This window comes from Serinus canaria, chromosome 4, assembly GCF_022539315.1.
Source record: "Serinus canaria isolate serCan28SL12 chromosome 4, serCan2020, whole genome shotgun sequence".
NCBI classification, from domain to species: domain Eukaryota; kingdom Metazoa; phylum Chordata; class Aves; order Passeriformes; family Fringillidae; genus Serinus; species Serinus canaria.
In genome coordinates this window covers 14,759,201-14,778,995 of record NC_066317.1, presented here as the reverse complement: position 1 = coordinate 14,778,995, position 19,795 = coordinate 14,759,201, and the positions used below count along the sequence as shown (strand labels likewise).

Sequence of the window (19,795 nt, the reverse complement as noted above, 5' to 3'; positions counted from 1 at the left end):
ACATAAACAGGAAACAGCCCTTGTAAGGGACTGAGCGTAGCTGAAAGCCTAACCCAAATAACATCTCCATCTGGGAACCTTTCAGTGCCACACAAGTTTGGAAAGCATGGTTGTGACTGGCTTCCACATGTGGGATGAATGACAGGTACCAGATGTTGCCTTACACATTCAACTCTTTTTCTCTAAATTCCATCTGAGACACAAATGTTCTATCTACAGCACTTGAGGGTGAAAGCCTGCACATGTGAAGGTTTTGGTGTTTGCACAGGAACAAGGCTGGACCTGCACCACTGGAAGCAGGGTCGAGGTTTCTCTGGTCATCAGAAGTTCCTGATGACAGTAAGCAGTAAAAACCCGAGAGGTAGCAAATTAAATACGCAGTTGTCAGAGGTGGAATGCAGCGTACTTCTAAGTGCTGGCTAGTATGTCTGTGAAAGCTGGCCTCATTTCCTCCAAAAGAACACCATGGAATGTAACAATAGACTGATGATATCCTCTTAGGGCATATGTAATAATTAGGCACTCTTAATTTCCATCTTTTCAAATTTATGGGCTATGGATTATATCTGGTGTCTGGTTTTAGTTTTCCAAATGTAGAACCAGGAGCTCCTCGTGAAGTTCCTACCTCTCAGTACTTGTAGCCTGCTCCCTCCTTCCACAAGCTTTCTTCCCCATACTTACAGAAGTTTGGAGAGCACACTAAAACAGCTGGTTACTGAAAAAAGTAGAGCATGAGTTCATGTGATACCATGAGAAGATACTTAGTGTATACCTGGAAAAACAAGCAGTTTTATGGGGGGTATTTTAATTTCTGTTGTTGGGCACTTTTGAAGTATCCTGTTTATTTTTTTGTGGGTTTTTTTTAGAAATGTAACTTCCAGACTACAAGTCTGAGATGGTTAACCTGGTATTGCAGGTTTGTTACTAAGGTACAAATCATAGAATTGTAAATAATTTAAAATTCCCTTTTTTAGAGAAGGCATATTCTGTAAGATATTATTCCTACTTTTAAGGAATAGTTTTGGTTGGGTTTTTGTGTTTTTTATGGAAAGCTGGATGAAAACAGGTGAGAAATTTACCCCCTCATACCTGCAGAGGGGCAGTACAGGGATCTGCTTCACTTTCTTCCCTTCCACCTCCCCGAAATGAATTATTCTTCTGTAGTTTTATGGGAGGAAAGGGAAAAATCTGGAGGGACTTGCTCCATGTGGTTTCCCTCTGGCTAAAGCTGACCCAGCCACAGGGAGAGAACTCACAATGGAACAGATGCTGTGTTCTTCAGATGAATTATGAATTTCAGCCTCTGAAAGAATCCATCTAAAAGCCAGAGGACTGTGAGGGGAGGGGAAAATAACTTTGAAAAACTAAAACATCGCTTTGGGTGCATAAAGATTTGAGAGAAGTTTTTTCAGGAATGCTGCATTGGAAGCATATTTGAGCCTCTTACATGTTCTACACACGCAGAAGTGCAGTAAATGCTGGTCAGGTGAGGGGCTGGCTGCATCGTGCATCCTTTCAGTGGTGTATGGGATGATCAGAAGGGCTTTCTGTAGGTTCAAAGTAAAATTTAGAAGGCACTTTGAAGCTTCCCTACAAACCCTGTTCCACTTATTAATTGCTTTTGTAGTTAGAATGTTTCTTCTCCTATTTGGTTGAAGTTTGCCTTGCTACAAAATGGGTTTGCTTTATAGTTATGTATTATGTCTGTGTATTTTTTATTGTCTTTTGCACTTGCCTTTAGTGATTGTCGCTCCACCAGAAATACAGTGGGTTTCCGTCATGTTTTCCTGGGCATCCTGAGGTATTCTTCATTTCATGATGCTTTCATAAGGTTCTTGTGAAAATGAGCAATGATTCTAGGAAAAAGTTGGCCTAATCTCAGGACTCTTACATAATTGAGCTAAAAAGTTTAAATTTTTTATCTCCTGGAAATTGATCATGTGGAATGACCAGATTAGTGCTCAGAAAAGATTAGTTAAACTAATTGACAAAGATTATCCCCTTAGATTAAGCTATTATTTTTGTTCTTGCCCCTTCCTTTTTTGACTGCTTCTCTGATATCTTTTACCACTAAAACTCTTAAACCTTTTGTTTGCTAAGTATTCACTGTTCTTTTTAAAATAAGAGTTAAACCATTTATCCAAGAAGCACCTGAGAGTTACTATTTTAAAAAATTGCCTTAAAGTGAGGAGGCAAAAGTTGGGTGGTTTTTTTTTTTTTTAATTTTTGTCTTATTTCAATGGGAAAAAAATGTATGTGCTGTCATCTTTTTCTTAGATCAAAAGGAACAAAAAGAGTTTTCTTTTGCAGGTCAGACTTTAAAATGTGGTCTTTGTTATTTAGAATGCATTAATTAAGAAAGTATGTGGTTAGATAACTAGCATTAGATATTTGTAGTCTTCTTCCAGAAAAGCTGACCAAAGGGTTTTCAGAAGTAACCTTTGCTGAATTACTTGCTGCCCTGCTGTCTGAGCCTCTGAGACACTGCACTCATCAGTAACTAATGCAGGAGTGTTTGTGTGCATGGTGGCACAATCAAGTGAGGAAACTGCCTGTTTATTAACTTTTGTTCTAAAACATCATGGTAAATAAAATGTGCTTTAAAATTAACTGAAAGGGTCAAACCTGGAAGTTTTGAAGCATGTGTAGGTAGCTATTCTGGGGAAGAAGAGTTAAATTCCTATTCTCTGCAAAGCAGAGAATAGGACAAGAAATAGCAGTCTTAAACTGCACAGAATAAAATTGAGTCTAATACTAGGGGCAGGGAGAAGAAATTTGTGTCAGTTAAGATATTAAACACTAACAAGTTATCTGGATAGGTTTTGGAGAGTTGATCATTGGAGATTGTCAATGTCAGGTTAAAGAAAGGCATATTAGGAATAGCAAAGGTGGTCTTGATGCTTTCCTACTGTGTGCTGTGTTTAGGGCATGGGCTGAACTTTGAAGAGCTGAATTCTGTCAGAGATGTTGAGGATACCTTTGTCACCCGAATATATTTTCATACCTACTGAGACATAGTGATTTAATATAAAGCTGGCAAAACTATTTTCCCCCTCTTCTTCTTGTTCCATAGGCCTGTGTAGTTAAGGCTGAGTTGCAGCTAAAAAATGCATTGATTTGCACAGCTATCCTAGTAACAAACCTCACTTCTGCTCAGGAGTGTGTTCTGTATGAGCATTTAGTCATCTTTGGGAGTGCTGGAGTATGAATGCCTCATATAAGACCATCTGGAAAAGAGCTCTTCCTGAAGCTTATCAATATTCCTAACAGGAACCTACAGAGTCTTTGCTCTCAGGGCAGCAAGACTGAAGAAGCAGTGACAGCTGTAATGGCAGGGTACTAATGACTTTGGAGAAGTGTTACTTGTGTAATTGGAAATGATACAAACACTGTCATTAAAACAGATTGTTGATGCCACCTTTATTCTTTTCATAGACTTAGTTACAAGAATGGATGCACTCTAAGGAGACGGTATCAGAATTTTTATGCTTCCCTCAACTAGATGGGTAGATCATGACACTTTAAAATATGAAATGTTGTTTTTCCAGAACACCAGCTAAAGGAACTATGGATTTGAATTACTGCATACTTTTTCTTCACTGGAACAGGAGCACTGGGAAGGTGAAATGTCATTATCATGTGATTCTGAAACATGGAGTAAGAGCTAAGAGCTCTGACTTGAGCTGTAATTTTCTTGCATTTTTTGATGTTGGCAGAAAATCCTTTATAGCTTCTTCAGTGTTCAGTATAAAATTTAAGAAGACAAAATCCATATCCCTTCCCTTCAAGAAACATCTCCTTTTGCAAGTAACTGCTGTTTTAATCCTTTCAGCCTCCACTCATTCTGTCTTTTTTAGAATAAGTTCATACAAGAAGGTAGCAGCAGAAACGGATGGTGATGGGGAGAGACTGCAACACAGGAGGCCTCCTAGAATACTTTTAATGCAACACTATCAATTTTTTTGCTTAATCCATCCTTTTACATTATTTTTAAGAACTAATGGGCTTGTAAGGCCTTCTGTCAGACCTCCACTGTTGGTGACTGCACACTCATTGACATACTCAGCATCTGTTTTAGTATCTGTCTTGCTTCATGAGAAGAAGGTAGCACCAGAGATATGTTCTCTTGGAATAAATGGCAACTCAGACTTATATTCAAGACTTTCTATGTCCATTTTTTTAATGTTTCATCCACTGACAATTTGAATAGTCTGTCTCTGGCTGAGCAAGAGAGAGCATTCCTGGAAGTTCCTGGAAGTGAAGTATTCCTGGAAGTTTCTTTCCAGAAACGGCAGAAAGCCTGAGTCTAGGCCAGACTAGAGACATGCAGATAGATACAAAACTAGAAATTTTGTACAGACCTAGTTACAGTTTTTGGCATCTGACTGCTGCTGTTTCTTTCCACAGCCCTGTGGAAAGAGCCATCTAACATGTCTTATAGATTAATTTAAATCGAATAAACAGCTGGGTTTTCAACGCTGAGAAACTGAAATGGAATAGCTGATCAGAAAAACAAAACCCACCCCTCAGCCTATCCCCTTCCATACAAAAATTCAGTTGAATCTGCTCTGAAAAGGATGAAGGATGCTGATAATCACAAGCCATCTGAGCTGTGAGTACTGCAGATTTCTTGTCTTCGTTCTAAACAATAAAAAACCTTTAACATTAATGCAACAAGGCAACTATTCATATGTGTCCGATAAAGATAAAGTTTTCTGTTTGTTTCCCACGCTGATACTCTGAGCAGATGTCTTAACACAGTAGCAGAATTTTGGTTAAAATGTATGCCTTGTATTTTGTTTCTGGTTTAGTTGGGGAAATAAGATGACATTTGTAAGCCTTATGTTACCCAGAGATTCCTTACTTGCTGCGGTGACCAGAGACAGGGCAGCAGCAAAATCCTGCTGGGAAGTCAGAAACTCGCTGTAAGGGACTCCTAAACAGGGTTACAGCCACTTGCTGCTGGTCATCTGGGAGTAATTTTCCAAACCGTGATGGAACCCATGCTTGCAGAGAGGCTTTTGTATTTTACACTCTGAAACCTCCTGGATGCGCTCTCAATAAATGTTCAGTATGTTTAAGTTCCTCAGGTAGTTAAACTCTGCCGTGGCCAAACAGGGCAGATTTTCGATGGTGATGGCGAGCTGAATTCCCGTGTGTTCAGAGTCCATCCGGGCTGTGCGACTCAGCCGCATAGCACTAGCTTCCCCTTCTGGCCAGAAGAGGTAAGGGAAGCCTCATGGCGAGAGTCTCGGGAATTATTTCTCAATTTTATTCCTCTGCACTAAAGATAAACACAAATTTTCAGACAAAAAATGAATGGCTAACTTCCAGTGGGGGGGAAGTGCAGGTGTTCATCTTTGATTCTTGCAACATAATATAATGATATATTGAGATGGGGTTGCTGGTTGAATGTGGAATTATTTTCTAAACATGGACCTAGCTGGGAAAGCAATTAGATGAAAATACCAACTACTGAACAAAAAGGTTTTAATTTCTCTTCTAGATCTTTATTAGCTGGTCCTTGAAACAAATATTTGACTTCTTTGCATTTTATCTGTGCTAATCTTCCCCACACAACTGCATCAGTTACGATTGCAGTGGTGTTTGTTGTTTGGATGTTAGAGTTTTTTTGATTCCCTTTTTGTCTTATTAAAGGATTCTTCTTTCATCTTAATTCTGCGGTACAATATTTTGTATCATTAGGCTAAGCTTTGTAAATGTAGGGTGTACTTACAGGAAGGTGTTTGTTTACTTTGTGGTGTAAAGCAATGACACACAGTATGATCCAACAGGCTTTTTAGCAAGCCCTGAGTCAGTCGGCCTCTTAGAATGCTGTTGTGTTCTATTTCTGGATGGGTTGATCATACAGCATTGAATCTTAGCAGAATCTTCCCTTTTTGTCCTTTTCACACCCATCTGCTACAGCTGCCTGGAAAATAGGACATTTAGCTTGCACACAACTTTGGATTGTAAGACCAAAGTCTTGCTTTTGTGGGCATGTTGGTGAGTAAGCAAGCAAATACCCACGCAACAGAGACTTCCAGCTTGAGGTTTTGGCAACTACAGAGCTTAAAAACTGGAACCAATTAGGCCTTTCCTTAAGCAAAAACTAGCTAGGAATGAGGGTGTCTCAGCAAAGTCAGGTGTCAGATTGTATTATATTTTTTATGTTTACTAATATGCTTACTATGGTTTCATTGCTGTATTAAAAAAAACAGGAGGAAGCAATTAATGATTTCCTTTTCAGCTGTGAAATGATGAAGTACATGAGAAATATTTTGATATCATGAGTCATTGGTGGCCATGGAGAAAAACATACTCTTTAAGCCAAGCTTTTAAATACTTTTTTTAATTGAAAGAAAAAGAAATATTATTTTACTGGCAAGTGACTTGCTCTTCCAGGTTTATAATTTTAACAATTAATCAGTCTTGGTGAATATTATTTAAATGGCTTTTACAAGCAGTAGTAATATATGAATAATGTTTGGGAGTTTTGCCTATATAGTAAATGTCTTTCCATTTTTTTACAGAAAAGATAGTTGCTTTTATAAGAAAATATGGTTTTATCTGTCCCCTTTAAAAATCATTTCACATCAGGGAGTGCATCATTAACAATTAAAAAACTTGTGCATAAGCAGTAGAAAACTTTCCTGTAATGGCTAATGTAATTTCTCACTAATGTGCAATCACTGCTGAGTTCATACCAACAAGGAAACACTGAAGTCACTGCTCTAAGGTTTTGTGAAGACACTTCAGCTCCCTTGTTTATAAAAATGTTACACAAATACAAACCATAATTATTTAAAATCATTTTTCCTTCTGCTTTCTTCAGATGCTCTCTTGTAGGTCTCAGCCAAAGCTCAAAGAGCAAATTTCCTTTTCCAGGCTTTCAGGCTCCAGCAGCCCTGACAGCCTTATGGCTCCTCACCAGCACAGGTACAGAGAATCTGCTCAGCCATGGAGTTGTCCTCCTGTGTAGGTGGCTGACCCTGGCAAGCTGTGGAAAGGCTGTTTTCGCCACACCTAGCCAGGCAGCTCTCCTGCTGCTCTGTCCTGGCCTTTCTAGAAAAACCTTGGGATGCTCACAGTCAGCAGACACCTGTTGGGGTAGCAGTTGCAGAGCTTTGGGGAGATGGCCTTTTCTTCTGGTGTTTCCTTGCCTGAGGAAATCTTGTAACTGCAGGTCTGAGGCCTGGGCTGAAGTTGCATTTCACCAGGCAAACTTTCAGCTGTCATTTAAGATAAGGCACGAGGTATATTTTGTCTAGAGTGCTAAGACAGGCTAAGCTTTTCAAGGGGAAGGCTGTAATCAGCAGTTACCTTGCTTCGTGTTTTGCTGTAAAGAGGAGGTTGGATCAAACTTCTCTGCTTCTGTGAAAATTGAAATGAATTGAGAGGTGCCTTCTGACATAAAGGGCAAATGATCATTTGGCCACCACTGTAGTTTCAGTTTGTACCACGGCAGGGACTGTGGTTTTGTATTGGCCTTTACAGTACATTGCTGTAGGGAAATGTCTATGGTGATATTAAATATCATTGTAATAATTATGTGCACAAAGATTACTTTGGGTTTTCTTAAAGACGAGGTGAACAGAGCAAGGAAATCAGTGTTGCTAGAGAAAGAAAGAATGAGCTAATCCAACTAAAACTGCAAGGGGAAGCCAGTTAGAATGTAAATTTGCACAGTTGAATTTGGCAGATTCTAGTGTTAATACTATTCCTGCTGTAAGAAGTTACAGAAGGGTCTTTTTCTATTCTTTTGTAATTATCTGGATTTGGTTGCACTTTTTTTGCCTGAATGTCTGTGCCTCCCTGCACCTTTAGCTCATGGCACAATATTTATAACACTTCACAGGATGTTTTAGTATTGGCTCAGAAGGAATACTGGTATTTCACGAGTTACCTATGAGTATTCCTTTTCTTTAACACTGGGATAAATTTGCAGCAAGGAGGTTAAAACAGGTAATTTTCTTAAATCTTGGAGAAGTTTGCAGACTGTGATGGAATAACTATGGGGGGTGCATTTTTATTCTTCTGACACCCTTGGGGAAAAGAAGCAAGGAGAACACAGAATATGAGTTAAAATTGAAATTAAAAAACCTCTCAAATCCACACACTCCCCCCACCCCAAATTTCAAAGATAATTTTTAAGAAAAAGGAGAAACAGAGCCTGATGCAGAAAGCTACTGAATTACCCTCCTGAATAGCTCAACAACAATGTTAAGTAAATTAATGATGAATGGATAAAGAATACAGAAGCCAAGAGAAATCTGTATGTTGGAGACTAGAAAGCACAAATACAGTGATTCTGATGTATGCAACTAAAGAGTCTCCCTCTTTAGTTGCATACGTTAAAAGACCATAGGAGAAACACAAGAACACTGTATAGCCTGGCAGGATGTAGATTAAGAAGACTCTAGATATGATCCAGCTATCAGGGAGTATTTTCCCTATTTTGGATGAGGTTATAGTAAAGAAAAATCAGAGGTGGTAGAAGAGCACATAGTTCTAGCACACATATATAATCTCTCATATATGAAAGACATATATTGCCTTGTCAACTTCCTATTGCCTTGTCAATGACATACACCCTTTCTCATATATTGAAAGGGTGTATGTCATTGACAAGGCAATAGGAAGTCTTCCTCTCATATCTGGCATTTGGAGACTGTAGCCTCTGACTGGTGAAAAGCAAACTTGTTGAATAACAGAGCTGGGGAGAAAGGGGAACAAAAAAGGAGGATGACTTGAGCAATTTGGAGTTGCAGATCTCACCAGCATGCAAAGTCTTGAAAACAGTTCTTGCAGGGAGATGACTCTACAGCACATTCATGCCTGTTCGTGGCCATATCAGATTGGCAGTACAGCTGGTGGGCTGTATAAAAGAACAGCAGTTTTGTTCTGAACTGCTGAGTGCACACTTTTATCTCACTCCTATTATTCTGGTCCACAAGGTTATCATAGAGAACTGAACAATCCCCTCTCCTCTTCAGCATTGATGAAATGTGCAGTTTTCTATGCCTGTTCATCAAGTTCACTGACAAAAGTATTCAATTTGGGAGAACATGAAGGGGCATGAACTGAAGCATCAATTAAGCAGTAGTAGAATGGTTTTTTGTGTTGTTGTTTCTGCTGCTATTAAAGTAGTAGTGTGGATGTGCTACCTAGGTGTAAGTGCAGCACTTGAAACAGAGAGCCTTAGAAAGCTTGTTAATGAAGAGATTACAGTGATCCAGGCTAACTCTGGAGAATAAAGACCTGGTTAAACAGAATGACCTCACGAGGCTATTTTGGAACTTCTCGTCTCTTTCTGCCGTGGTTTCATCCCATGCTGATAGGCACACAAAAATTGCATATTTCCTTAGCCCTGTTCTCTTTTACAGTTCTCTGTGTAGCATCATCTTCTGGACCGGAATAACAGCAGTGAGATTAAATTGTGCATTCAGCAGCTCAGAACAAAACTTCTGCTATTTAATAGTCTGTCACTGTCACTGCCCATGTGATGACACTGTGAAAGTCTTTGCAGGACAGTGCAAGGCACTGGGAACAGCTCAGCCAGTGGAGTCCGTGTGTTTACATTCATTGGAAATAGATCTGTGTCCTTCAACAAGAAGACGGGCAGAAAAAGGGTTGTGAGATGACTGGAGAAATAGTAATAGTTAAAAAAAAAAAAAATTAAGGAAGCATAACAAACCCCGCCTGACGATAAACCAACATTCCACGACAGGAAGCTAAATTTAAAGAGGAGGTGTTTAATAAGGCTGAAAATAAACGTGATTTAATAAACACAGGTGGGGATTTAAGCATTTCTTCTCCCTTCCTGGTGTACGAAACGAAGGGGGAGGAAATACTAAATCGACATGCACGGATTCAGAGCGGATACTTCTAAATCAGGAGGGAAAAGACCATTTGAAACATCCATCACTGTAAGGCCAGGGCAGGGAGACCGTGACTCCACGGCCACGGAAGTTTGTGTATCCAAGGAATGGCCAGACCCGAGCCTTGAGGCCCTGACCCCTCGCTCGGGGAGGCCCTGGCAATGGCGGGGGAGCTCCCTGCCCTTCGGCAACCACCTTCCCCCGGCCTGCTCGCCCCTTTCCCGGCGGGGCGGCGGGTTCCGGCTCAGCCTGAGGGCGTCACTTCCCGGGGCGGAGCGGGGCGGCTCCGGTAGGTGCCGGGAATGGCGGGCAGCGGCCGGGCAATGCGGGGATCGGCCGGGAATGGCGGCTTTTCCCTGCCCTCCTCCCCTCAGCGGCCGCCCCGGGCCCAGGCGGCGCAGCGGGAGCGGGGCTGGGGCTGCCCGGGCGCCTCGGGGAGGCTTCAGCTCCTCCTGTTTATTTCTAAATGTTCTTGAGTCTGAACTCTTCCCCCACCCCCCCTTTTTTCCTCTCTCTGATGGAAATAGGTGCCAGTATTCCCTCGTTCCGAATAATTGTTAAAAACAGCCCTAAAATAGCCCGTCAAATTAGAATTTCCGTAAGCATAAGGATTGATTGCTCCTGCATTGGTAGTGTCCTGCGTGTGCTCTCAGAGGCTTATTTAAAAGTACTTTTTTTTAATATTTTCATTTATGAAGTATGATAATAAAGAGATGCTGTGCTTTTGATTCCATAGCGTGTTTTTATTGTGTCTGTTTGACGGGAAAAGGGAGCAGGCACAGATTAAATCAAAGCTGATGGTCAGGGGTGTACATGAACTTGAGTCCTCACAAGTGCTTTGAGGAAAGTAAAAATGTTCTTCCTTCTCTTTAGGGTGTCTGCAAACAGAATTGGTCTGACAACTCTGGTATTTTTAGTTCCAAACAAGATGAAGATCCCCTCTTTGCTGCTGAGATTCCCTCGTTGTTATTTCTCCAGAAGAACTTACTTCGTCAACTTTCGCTTCATTTCCCGAGCAGATTTCCCGGGCCTTGATTCTCTTGGGCCAGCTCTTCGCTGTCACACAAAATGGATTTGTTCATCAAACGCTCTGAGCAGAGAGCTGTGCCAGCAGGCAGCCCCTGAGCAGCAAGCAGAGGCACTTTCTGACCGGGAGCAGAGACTTGTGGACAGACTTTACCAGGGGCTAATCCAGGGCCACAGAGCCTGTTTAGCTGAATCCATTACACTCATAGAATCAACTCAGAGTAGGAAGAAGAAAGTAGCCCAGGTGCTCCTTCAGAAGATATTATCCTACCACAGGGAACAAGAAAAGTTAAATCAAGGAAAGCCACTTGCCTTTAGAGTGGGTTAGTCCTTTTATGTCTTGTCTAGTAGTTGCTTATATGTAATTACTGTCCTCACCTTTTATTATCACTGTTGCTTGCGGTCTGTAGTCTTGCATTGTTATTTTTTTGTGGTTTTAAAACCAATCTAGATTGTTTCTGATGTCCAGTGGAATTATGGCTTGAGGTGAAAAATACCTATGAAAGTGCTTTAGGAATTATCATGGCTTCTTGGGAGTGTTATTCAGGGTCAGTTGTGTAACCATTATAAGATGAAACATTAGTTAGTTTGCAGATTGATGCAGATATTATCTACACTTAGGGAAAGATGGGTTCAAGCACACCTGGTCTTTTCCTAAAGGTGTTTTTTGGACACTTCTTGAATCCCTTTTTTAGTCTACAGAAGGAAAAACATGCGCCTTCCTGTTTTATGGCCCTCTGTTAAGCAGCCTGATTTTCAGCTGAAGGAGACTTGAACCTGCTTCTCCTGGAAGCTGTAAAATGTTTTTCCCTTACAGGGAAGGACTGCTAACATGTGTCATGCCCAGCTGTCATCTCTCCTGTCTGTACAAAGGTAGTAAGAACAAGAACTGGGGCATGGGAGTGAGAAAAGTTTGGTGCTAATCTTAGTTTGTGAGCTTTGACATGCAAATAAATGGCCTCATTTTTTGGGAAGAACAGCTCTTCAAGGTACAGGCTTGCTTTTTCTTTTGGATTGTTTCTTTTGTAGTAAATCTGAAAAATCCAGTTCTAATATATAACATTTTGAAAGTTATGAAGGATAAGTCATACAATATAAGTAGTTTTATTTGGAGGGGAAGAAACAGATGTGGATAAACCCAATGTTATGTTGGTGTCAATAGGATGAGGGTGGAAAAGTGCTGCTGTGTTGCCGAGCCTCCTATTTTGTTTTGTCATAGCTTTTATTTGCTTTTTTTGTGATGCTGTGTTAGAATATTAATTGTTGTCAACTAGATGTTGATGGTATTCATGAAATGTATTATTAATTTGACTAATAAAATGCTTTTTTCTTCCTAATGTCATTATTTAGGGTTGTCTGGTCCTCCTGGTGCTGGAAAGTCGACCTTCATAGAATGCTTTGGGAAGATGCTTACAGAAAGAAACCACAAAGTGGCTGTGTTGGCTGTAGACCCTTCCTCTAGTACAAGTGGTGGTGAGTGTGAATTAAAGCTTGAGTCAAGTTTCTTATACCTTGTCAACTACTGAAGTATCTCTTTGGGCCAAGTGGAAGAAAATTTGGTGCCTATAACAATAAAATGTAAAAGAAATCAAGTTTTCTTATTTTTTCCTTGTAAAATGTAAAAGAAATCAAGTTTTCTTATTTTTTTTTCCTATGTGATACAAAATTGGAAAATATGTATCAGTGTTGTAATTCTTTCAGATTTCCTCTTTTCCAGTGTTCAAATGTCACCTTACAATTTATTTTTCTAAATTTGAATTTTTTGAAGTTGTGCAGGATTACTGATGACAGGCTGTGATCTGTAACTCTCCAATAAAAAATTGTAGGGAAATTACAGGCTGAGCATGCCTGATTCTTGGTATCTCTGGTACAAATAATACAATCTTGACTTCGATCTTTCCATAAGGGGCAGCTGCCAGGCAGCATCATTAATTTTTCCAGCTTCTGTGCTGTTAGAGGTGTGTAACTATTTATAAAGAAATAACTAGAGCATTGCAATGACATGGGGCTAAGATGGACTGTGTTCTTTGATGCATGCCTTTGGGATGCATCAGTAGAGTAGCAAAATGTGACAGCACAAGACTGCAGCAGCTGGAAGAATTGAGCATCTCTCATCTTTTGGAGTGTGCGTTGAGTGCGTAGATCCCGCTGAATCTGATTTGCAGTTTGTTTGAGTAGAAGGAAGGCAGGGACACGTGTCAGCTCTCATAAATCATTCAGCTTCAAGGTGTGTCAGAGCCATAATGCAGAAATTTGTCCCTTTGGGCAGGAGCAGACCAGAATCATCTGTGTGGCCTGATGTGTGTAGGCTTCAAAAAAACATTCAGGAGTTGTAGAATTCATTCTGACCTAGCACAGATTCTTCGTGTTTGGTAGCAGTAAGGTCTGCCTGTCAGGCCTTTCCAGCTTCTGAGAAGAACCAGACAGTAGCTTCCTAGTCCTCAGCTAAGTCTTGAGCAGCTATAACTAGGATATTCTTATTTGACTGACTTTGTACGAGAGATCTGTCTTTCCTCACTGGTTTACTGCTGGGAAGGGGGAGAAGGGGCAATTTGGCTGTGTTGCACTTCTGAAATAATGTAACATTAAGGTTCCCTGCTGGGTGATAAAACACGGATGACTGAGTTATCAAGAGACATGAATGCATACATCAGACCATCTCCAACCAGTGGGACACTGGGAGGTGTCACAAGGACCACAAATGAAGCCATTCTGCTCTGTGAAGGAGGCGGCTATGATGTCGTTCTTGTGGAAACAGTAGGTATGTGCTTAGGGTTTGCTTTGATTGTCCTGTTCTGATATGAAAATAATCTGTGCTAATAATTGCATGTCCCTGCCTTGATTTTGCCCGTGTTTTTGACATGGTCACTGCTTGAACACAAATCTCATTTTGTCTTGTTTTCTAGTCCTGTATATCTTTTACTAAACTGTGTTGCCTGTCTTTGATTTGTTAGTGGGATTTGTTTGTGGGGCAGTGCTGGGATCTGTCACAATTACTGTCATTAATGGGACTGAAAGTTTGTAGTAAATGGTAAATTCTGAATTTAATTTTTTAGGTGTGGGCCAGTCAGAATTTGCTGTGGCTGATATGGTTGATATGTTTATATTACTGCTACCACCTGCGGGTGGAGATGAATTACAGGTATTTTTCAGTTTCTCTTATTAGTTACTACCTGGGACTAGAAAGAGAAACTTAAATTCAGCATGTAGTATCTGTGCAGAAAGTCCATATCAGTAGTGTTTTGTCCATTATACTGTTATTATTATTAAGTTTTTCAGTGTCATCCACTTACTGCACAGTTAAGCACCCTTTTTGATTTTAAAAATATTAGGATGTAAACTTTTGATACTCTATGGCTTAACTTTGACATGTTTACTAGTTATATATTTTTTGGGGGAGAAAACCAGAAACTGCCAAAGCATTTTGACCTGCTTTTTGTGCTGAATCAGAGTGTCACAGCCCCTCTGGGTACTGCTGATTGCTGTCCCTGTTGCATTTAGGGCATCAAACGGGGCATCATTGAGATGGCAGACCTGGTTGCTATCAATAAGGCTGATGGTGATTTAGTTGTGCCTGCCCGGAGGATCCAGGCTGAGTACGTCAGCGCCATGAAGCTGCTTCGCAAGCGTTCAAAGGTTTGGAGGCCAAAGGTTTGTGGACTTCCCTGTGTTTTGTGAGGCTCTTTGGGTCTGGTTTGGTTTTGTTTGGGTTTTGGTGATGGTTTGGGGTTTTTTTGTATTTTTCCCCCCAGAAAATGTGCTGAATGAGTTAAGATTGGTCTCTTCTCACTAGCTGTCCTAGTCTCCCTGGACTCTCTTTAAAAATTGCAGTTGGTTGTTTAGTCTCAGTGTGCTGGAGAAGTGATTGCTGCAGTCTGTGCCTCACCTCTGGTCTTGAGGTGTGCCACATGAAAGACTGCAAAGCCAGTGCTCCTCCCAGGACTCCTGCCCTGAGCTACAATCTCTGCACTAGCAGAGCTATTACTGACATCAGGAGTGGTGCAAACTTCACTTGCCTTTTGTAAAGTGCATATCTAAAAATGTCCCTTAGTCTATTTCTCCCTCTTATAGCTCTGAAGCCTGTGATTATCTTTGGTCTTTCACAAGTTCATGTGTTTGCTTTATTGCTTTAATTTTTTTTTTTAGTTTCTCACATAATAAAGATGGCTAGATAATTGGAATTGTCATCCTGTGAGTCTTCAGTTTTAGTGCTGTATTTTATCTACTAAAAGGTTTTGGTGGATTTTTAAGGAGAAGATTCAGTACTAGGTTTTAATGTGTGTATATAGAATAAGCACACACACACTCTCACTTCCTTTATAAATAAACTATCTGTGAAGGAGGTTTGTTCTACCCTGGTGTTGAAATTGACCCATTAAGCTGAGTTTAAATCGCTGGGATGCCTGAGGATTAGCCTTTCTTTTCTAAGTATGGAAAAGGAGAGAAGCTTTTTAAAAAAAAAAACAAAAAACACCCAGGCTGTTCAATTTGAAAGATTGTGCTGGATTTCTGAAATATTATTGGCAAAATTAATTCCTGATCTGGAAAGCAAAGATTTAAAAAAAAAAATTTAAATACCTTGTTTCTGGCATATTTTAAGTGCAAAAGAATAGCTACCAGAATATGCACTTAACTCTACATTTAAGTAAAAGAGCAATATTGTGCCTCTTAGCTGAAGGACTTACTTATTAAAAATGATTCTCATAACAAGCAGCTGGACAAATATCACAAATAGTGTGGATCTCAGGGTCTACTTCTAGTTAGTAGAATCCCGGATTTTTGGGGGGGGTGAGGGAGAAAGCACAGAAATGCTTAGAGCTTCATGAAGCAAGTATTGAAGGAAGCTTCCCTCACACACTTCTTGATTTCCATGCAATCTACCTGATCTGGTCCTGGAAGCCTTGAGGCCAGCAGGTAACCTGGCTTTGGCCATTCCTCTGAACCCACCAGGTAATGCGCATCTCCGCCAAAACCGGCGAGGGCATCTCGGAGATGTGGGATAAAATGGCCGAGTTCCGGGAGCTGATGCTCAGCAGCGGCGAGCTGCTCGCCAAACGGCGCAAACAGCAGAAAGTGTGGATGTGGAACCTCATCCAGGAGAACATGCTGCTGCACTTCCGCACTCACCTGGCGGTCAAGGATAAGATCCCGCTTCTGGAGGAGAAAGTTCTTAGAGGGGTCTTGTCTCCTGGGCTGGCAGCTGACCTGCTGCTGAAGGCATTCAAAGATGGTCTCTGAGCGTTGTTTTGTACTCTGTTCTTGATGAGTGCTTTATGTAAACGTGAACATTAAATGCACTTTTTCGATGTGTGGGTTCAGATGTTTCGCTGCAGCGGAAATTAATAGAAAGCCTATCCAGTGCTCTGCAGAAGAATTCTGTTGGATTCTGTATGTGCAGTGATCATGACAAATCTAAATACTCGCTAAGAGATTACTACACCCTATTGGAAAAAAATAAATTTCCAAATCTTCTATTTCTGCATGCCTTAGATCTCCTGATAAACACTGGATGCCCGTGTAAAATGATTGGGTTTGGGGAGGGCAGGAGAGCGAGGTTTGTGGTGGTGCAGGGTTGGATTCTGGTTGTGGGGTCATCTCAGAGCAGTTGACACTGCCGCTTCCCATTCTAGTATAGCAGCAGCTGTTACCAGAATGGATTGCATTTTCTTTCCTCACCTTCAGTGACAGCTAGAACATTGCACTGCCTGACAGCACCAGACCACAGCCTTAGTTTTAAATAAATTGTATGCCTATAAATAGAACATAGTGGTGTTTGGTCCCTGTTTGGAAGCTGTAGTTAGTTATTACACACAGTACAGTAGGAGAAGGGAATTTTAAGCATCCCAGTTTCAAAATAGATGTTTTATTAAAAAGCAAAATGTAGTTAGACTTTTTTTTACGTGCAGACATCAGATGAGACAAATGTTACCCATGATGTTTTAATAGCAAATGTCTTTATACTAGAATACTTTGTCTCTAAAAATAATGTTTTGTGGTTTTCTGACCTGACTTACGTTTTTTGGATTCAAACAAAACGGCCAGTTGTGTTTGGTATTTTTTCTTTATCTCTTGCAGAAGACAGGACTGCTTCCAACAAAAAAGCACTTTTATTTTCTATTTTCCCTTGAGAAAAATCTGGAGGAAACATTTTCCTGATCGATGATCTAGAATGCACAGCTCATCTGGTACCCACTAAATATGAAGGATAAAGTGGAAAAGTGCTGATTTTTGAAGATGTGACAGTAAACCAAGAGAATTTGTGAGCCTGTTGGTGCTTAGATAAATTAATTTTTAAAGAAATATATTGGAAGTGATAATTTTCACAGTTTTGATTTTCTGGACATGTATGTACAAGGCATCTTGACTTTAGCTCAGTTTCACCTGTTTGGCTTCTGGCAACCCAATTCCAGTATAGCAGTGAACTGGGTTACTTAAATCCTCTTTTTACCTTCATGGTGTTTGTTTTTGTTCAGGGTTTTTTTCCCCTCAAAATATTTTTTCCTCTTCATTCCCCTTGTCTCAGTTGTCACATCATGATCCCAACTTTTGCCTGCTAGGCACTGTTTGCAGTGAAACACTAAGGAAGGGCACTGTGGTGTTTTGGGGGCCATACAGCTGAGGAATTTCTTTGGTAAGAAAGTTTACACTGCTGTAGCTGGTGGTAGTGTCACCACCTAAATTGTCAGAACTTCTGAGCTCTGACCCCTTACTCCTGTTTCTTAATCACTACTTTGGGATTGTTGCAATCAGTTGCAAAGAGGCAGCTGAAGGAATGTATGGAGTGGCAGAAACACAGTGACTTTGTTATGACCATGCTGAATTGTGAGAGAAATGCAGTGCTTACACTTTCTTTTTTATTTGAACAACCTCTATTGAATATGACAGAGTGCCCTGAACCAAAAGCAACTTCTTGTGTCCTTTGAGTTCTTTCAGCTTTAAATACAGTGAGTATTTTATGATACCTGGTAGAAGAAATGGCAGTCAGGTGGGGAATGATTTAATGAGAGCAGCAGCATTTTAACCAGTGAGTTCTCAATTTTTTGATAGTCCCTTTGTTTCAGGTGCCAGTTTTTGAGGTGACCTCATTTGTGTTTATCTGTTAGATCAAACCTTTATTTTGGTCATTGGCTTCTTCTGTTAGGGCTGCTGTTTTCCTTGTCTGTCATACATGAGCTGCCAAGCAAGTAAAACAGAACCTGCAGCTTTATTTAAATGACACCTGCTCAAGCAGAATATGTTTTACAGCTTCTTCAGTATTTATTTTCTGGATGCAGATCTACTGATCCACTCAAGCTGTGGGCTATCATTATTTTCTCATTTTGTTGCTTCTTTTATGATATTGTTAATTTACAAATGAACTCAGCAGAAGTACAATGGCTTAAGCAGGTTCTTCAAACTGCATTTTCCTTTTAAAGCAGAGCATTAAATTAAAATCTGATTTGCCTTCTTTATGTGTTCAGTTATGCCTCATGCTTCGGTAGATGGAGAAATATCCTTATATTGAAAGGAGTCTTTGGAAATGAAACAGTAAATGAGGGTGCCTGTTTTGTTTTCCAGTGACTCCCCTACCAAACTGAAAAGCTGTCCTGTGCAAACTATGAACTGAGCCTTCCATGTGGTAATGAAATAGTTTGTTTTACAGCCTGTAAAATTTTGCTGTGATGTGTTTTGGAGTCAACTGCTGCTCAGTTTATTGTGCAGTTTTGTTCATGTTCTCATGGGCTGGGCAGATGCATTGTCTTCAGAAGGACTGCAGAGCTTCAGCTGGTCAGGTATAACTCCATAAACCATACTCTGTGTTCCAAGATAGGGAAGAACATTTCCAGCTCATAATTTTTAGGTCTGTGGGATTAACTTGGCTAAAATACATTAAAATATTGTTTTTCAAGTAAACAGGCTTCTGGAAAAAGATAGTAAACAAATCTGTTGAGTAGGATGTTGACATATTCTTAGTTTCTGGAGTTGTCAAGCTGCACTCATGTTAACACTTAAACCCACAGCTATTGCAGAATAGTATGGGAAAATAACATAACTTCATGAGAAGCCAATAGCAAGAGGAGGTTTGTAGCTGGAGGTATGACAGATTGTTAGACAAATGAGTTAGGGAGGTAAGGAATAAACTGTTTAGGTGCACAAAGTCGTTTTCTACAAAGTCTTGCAGTTGTCTGCAAGTGTGAAACTTTTCCCCAGGTCCCTGTGTAATAGATGTTGCTGGTATTTCACAGCTGGCAAGAACAAGTGTGGTGAGATCAAGTGATTTACCCAGGACTCTGAAACAGGTCAGAGAGTGTAAGGGTTACAGTTCAATCGTCTTTACTCTGAGCCCCACATATATTTACAGCCATGTTACTTAAGGTTGAAAAAATGCTCTTAGCAAGTTCATGCTCTTAGTGTGACTTATTCCTTTCATATCTAATCTCTCTGTTTTCAGTGACAAGACCCAGTGACCCCTTCTTGACTACTGTTCTGTTGTAATGTCCTGCTTTAAGTAATAAAAAACTTTCCTTTGATATCTAATCTGCTCTTGCCTTCTGTAAATGCATTACTTCCTGTTGTGTATGCTGCTTCAGCCTTTATGTTCTCCTCACATATATTGCTTATTTTTGAAATCTGCAAAGTGTTGGCTGTTTGAGATTTTGGGGCATGGGAGTTGAGTAAAGCTAAAGAATACAAACTTTTTTTTTTTTTTAACTGTATGCAGTTCCCTTCTTAAAGTTTTCTTTCATAATGTGGCAAGATTCAATTACTGACTTGCTCTGTACTGGTACAAACATTCTTATTTCCCTTTTATTTTCCCTTTACAGAGTGCTCTGTTGCTCTCCCTTGGATGCAGAGTCAATAAGTAACATAGTCCATGAGTTAAAATGAGAAAAACATTTTTACAGAGT

At 40.2% G+C, this 19,795-nt stretch overlaps 1 protein-coding gene across 3 annotated transcripts; it reads left to right on the top strand.

Annotated features, from left to right (window-relative positions):
- Positions 1 to 10,133: 10,133 nt before the first annotated feature.
- On the top strand, positions 10,134 to 16,213 carry MMAA (metabolism of cobalamin associated A). 3 transcript variants are annotated; one of them, XM_009101353.4, is made up of 7 exons: positions 10,134 to 10,170; positions 10,755 to 11,230; positions 12,258 to 12,380; positions 13,498 to 13,668; positions 13,964 to 14,049; positions 14,409 to 14,558; positions 15,858 to 16,213. In XM_009101353.4, exons 2-7 carry the CDS (start codon positions 10,810 to 10,812, stop codon positions 16,143 to 16,145), a joined length of 1,239 nt encoding a protein of 412 aa, XP_009099601.2. In that variant the 5' UTR covers positions 10,134 to 10,170; positions 10,755 to 10,809; the 3' UTR covers positions 16,146 to 16,213. The 3 variants fall into 3 exon arrangements, with proteins under 3 accessions (XP_009099601.2, XP_050829979.1, XP_050829978.1); XM_050974022.1 differs by lacking the exon at positions 10,134 to 10,170 and adding an exon at positions 10,184 to 10,548; XM_050974021.1 differs by lacking the exon at positions 10,134 to 10,170 and having other exon boundaries at positions 10,555 to 11,230.
- Positions 16,214 to 19,795: the final 3,582 nt, after the last annotated feature.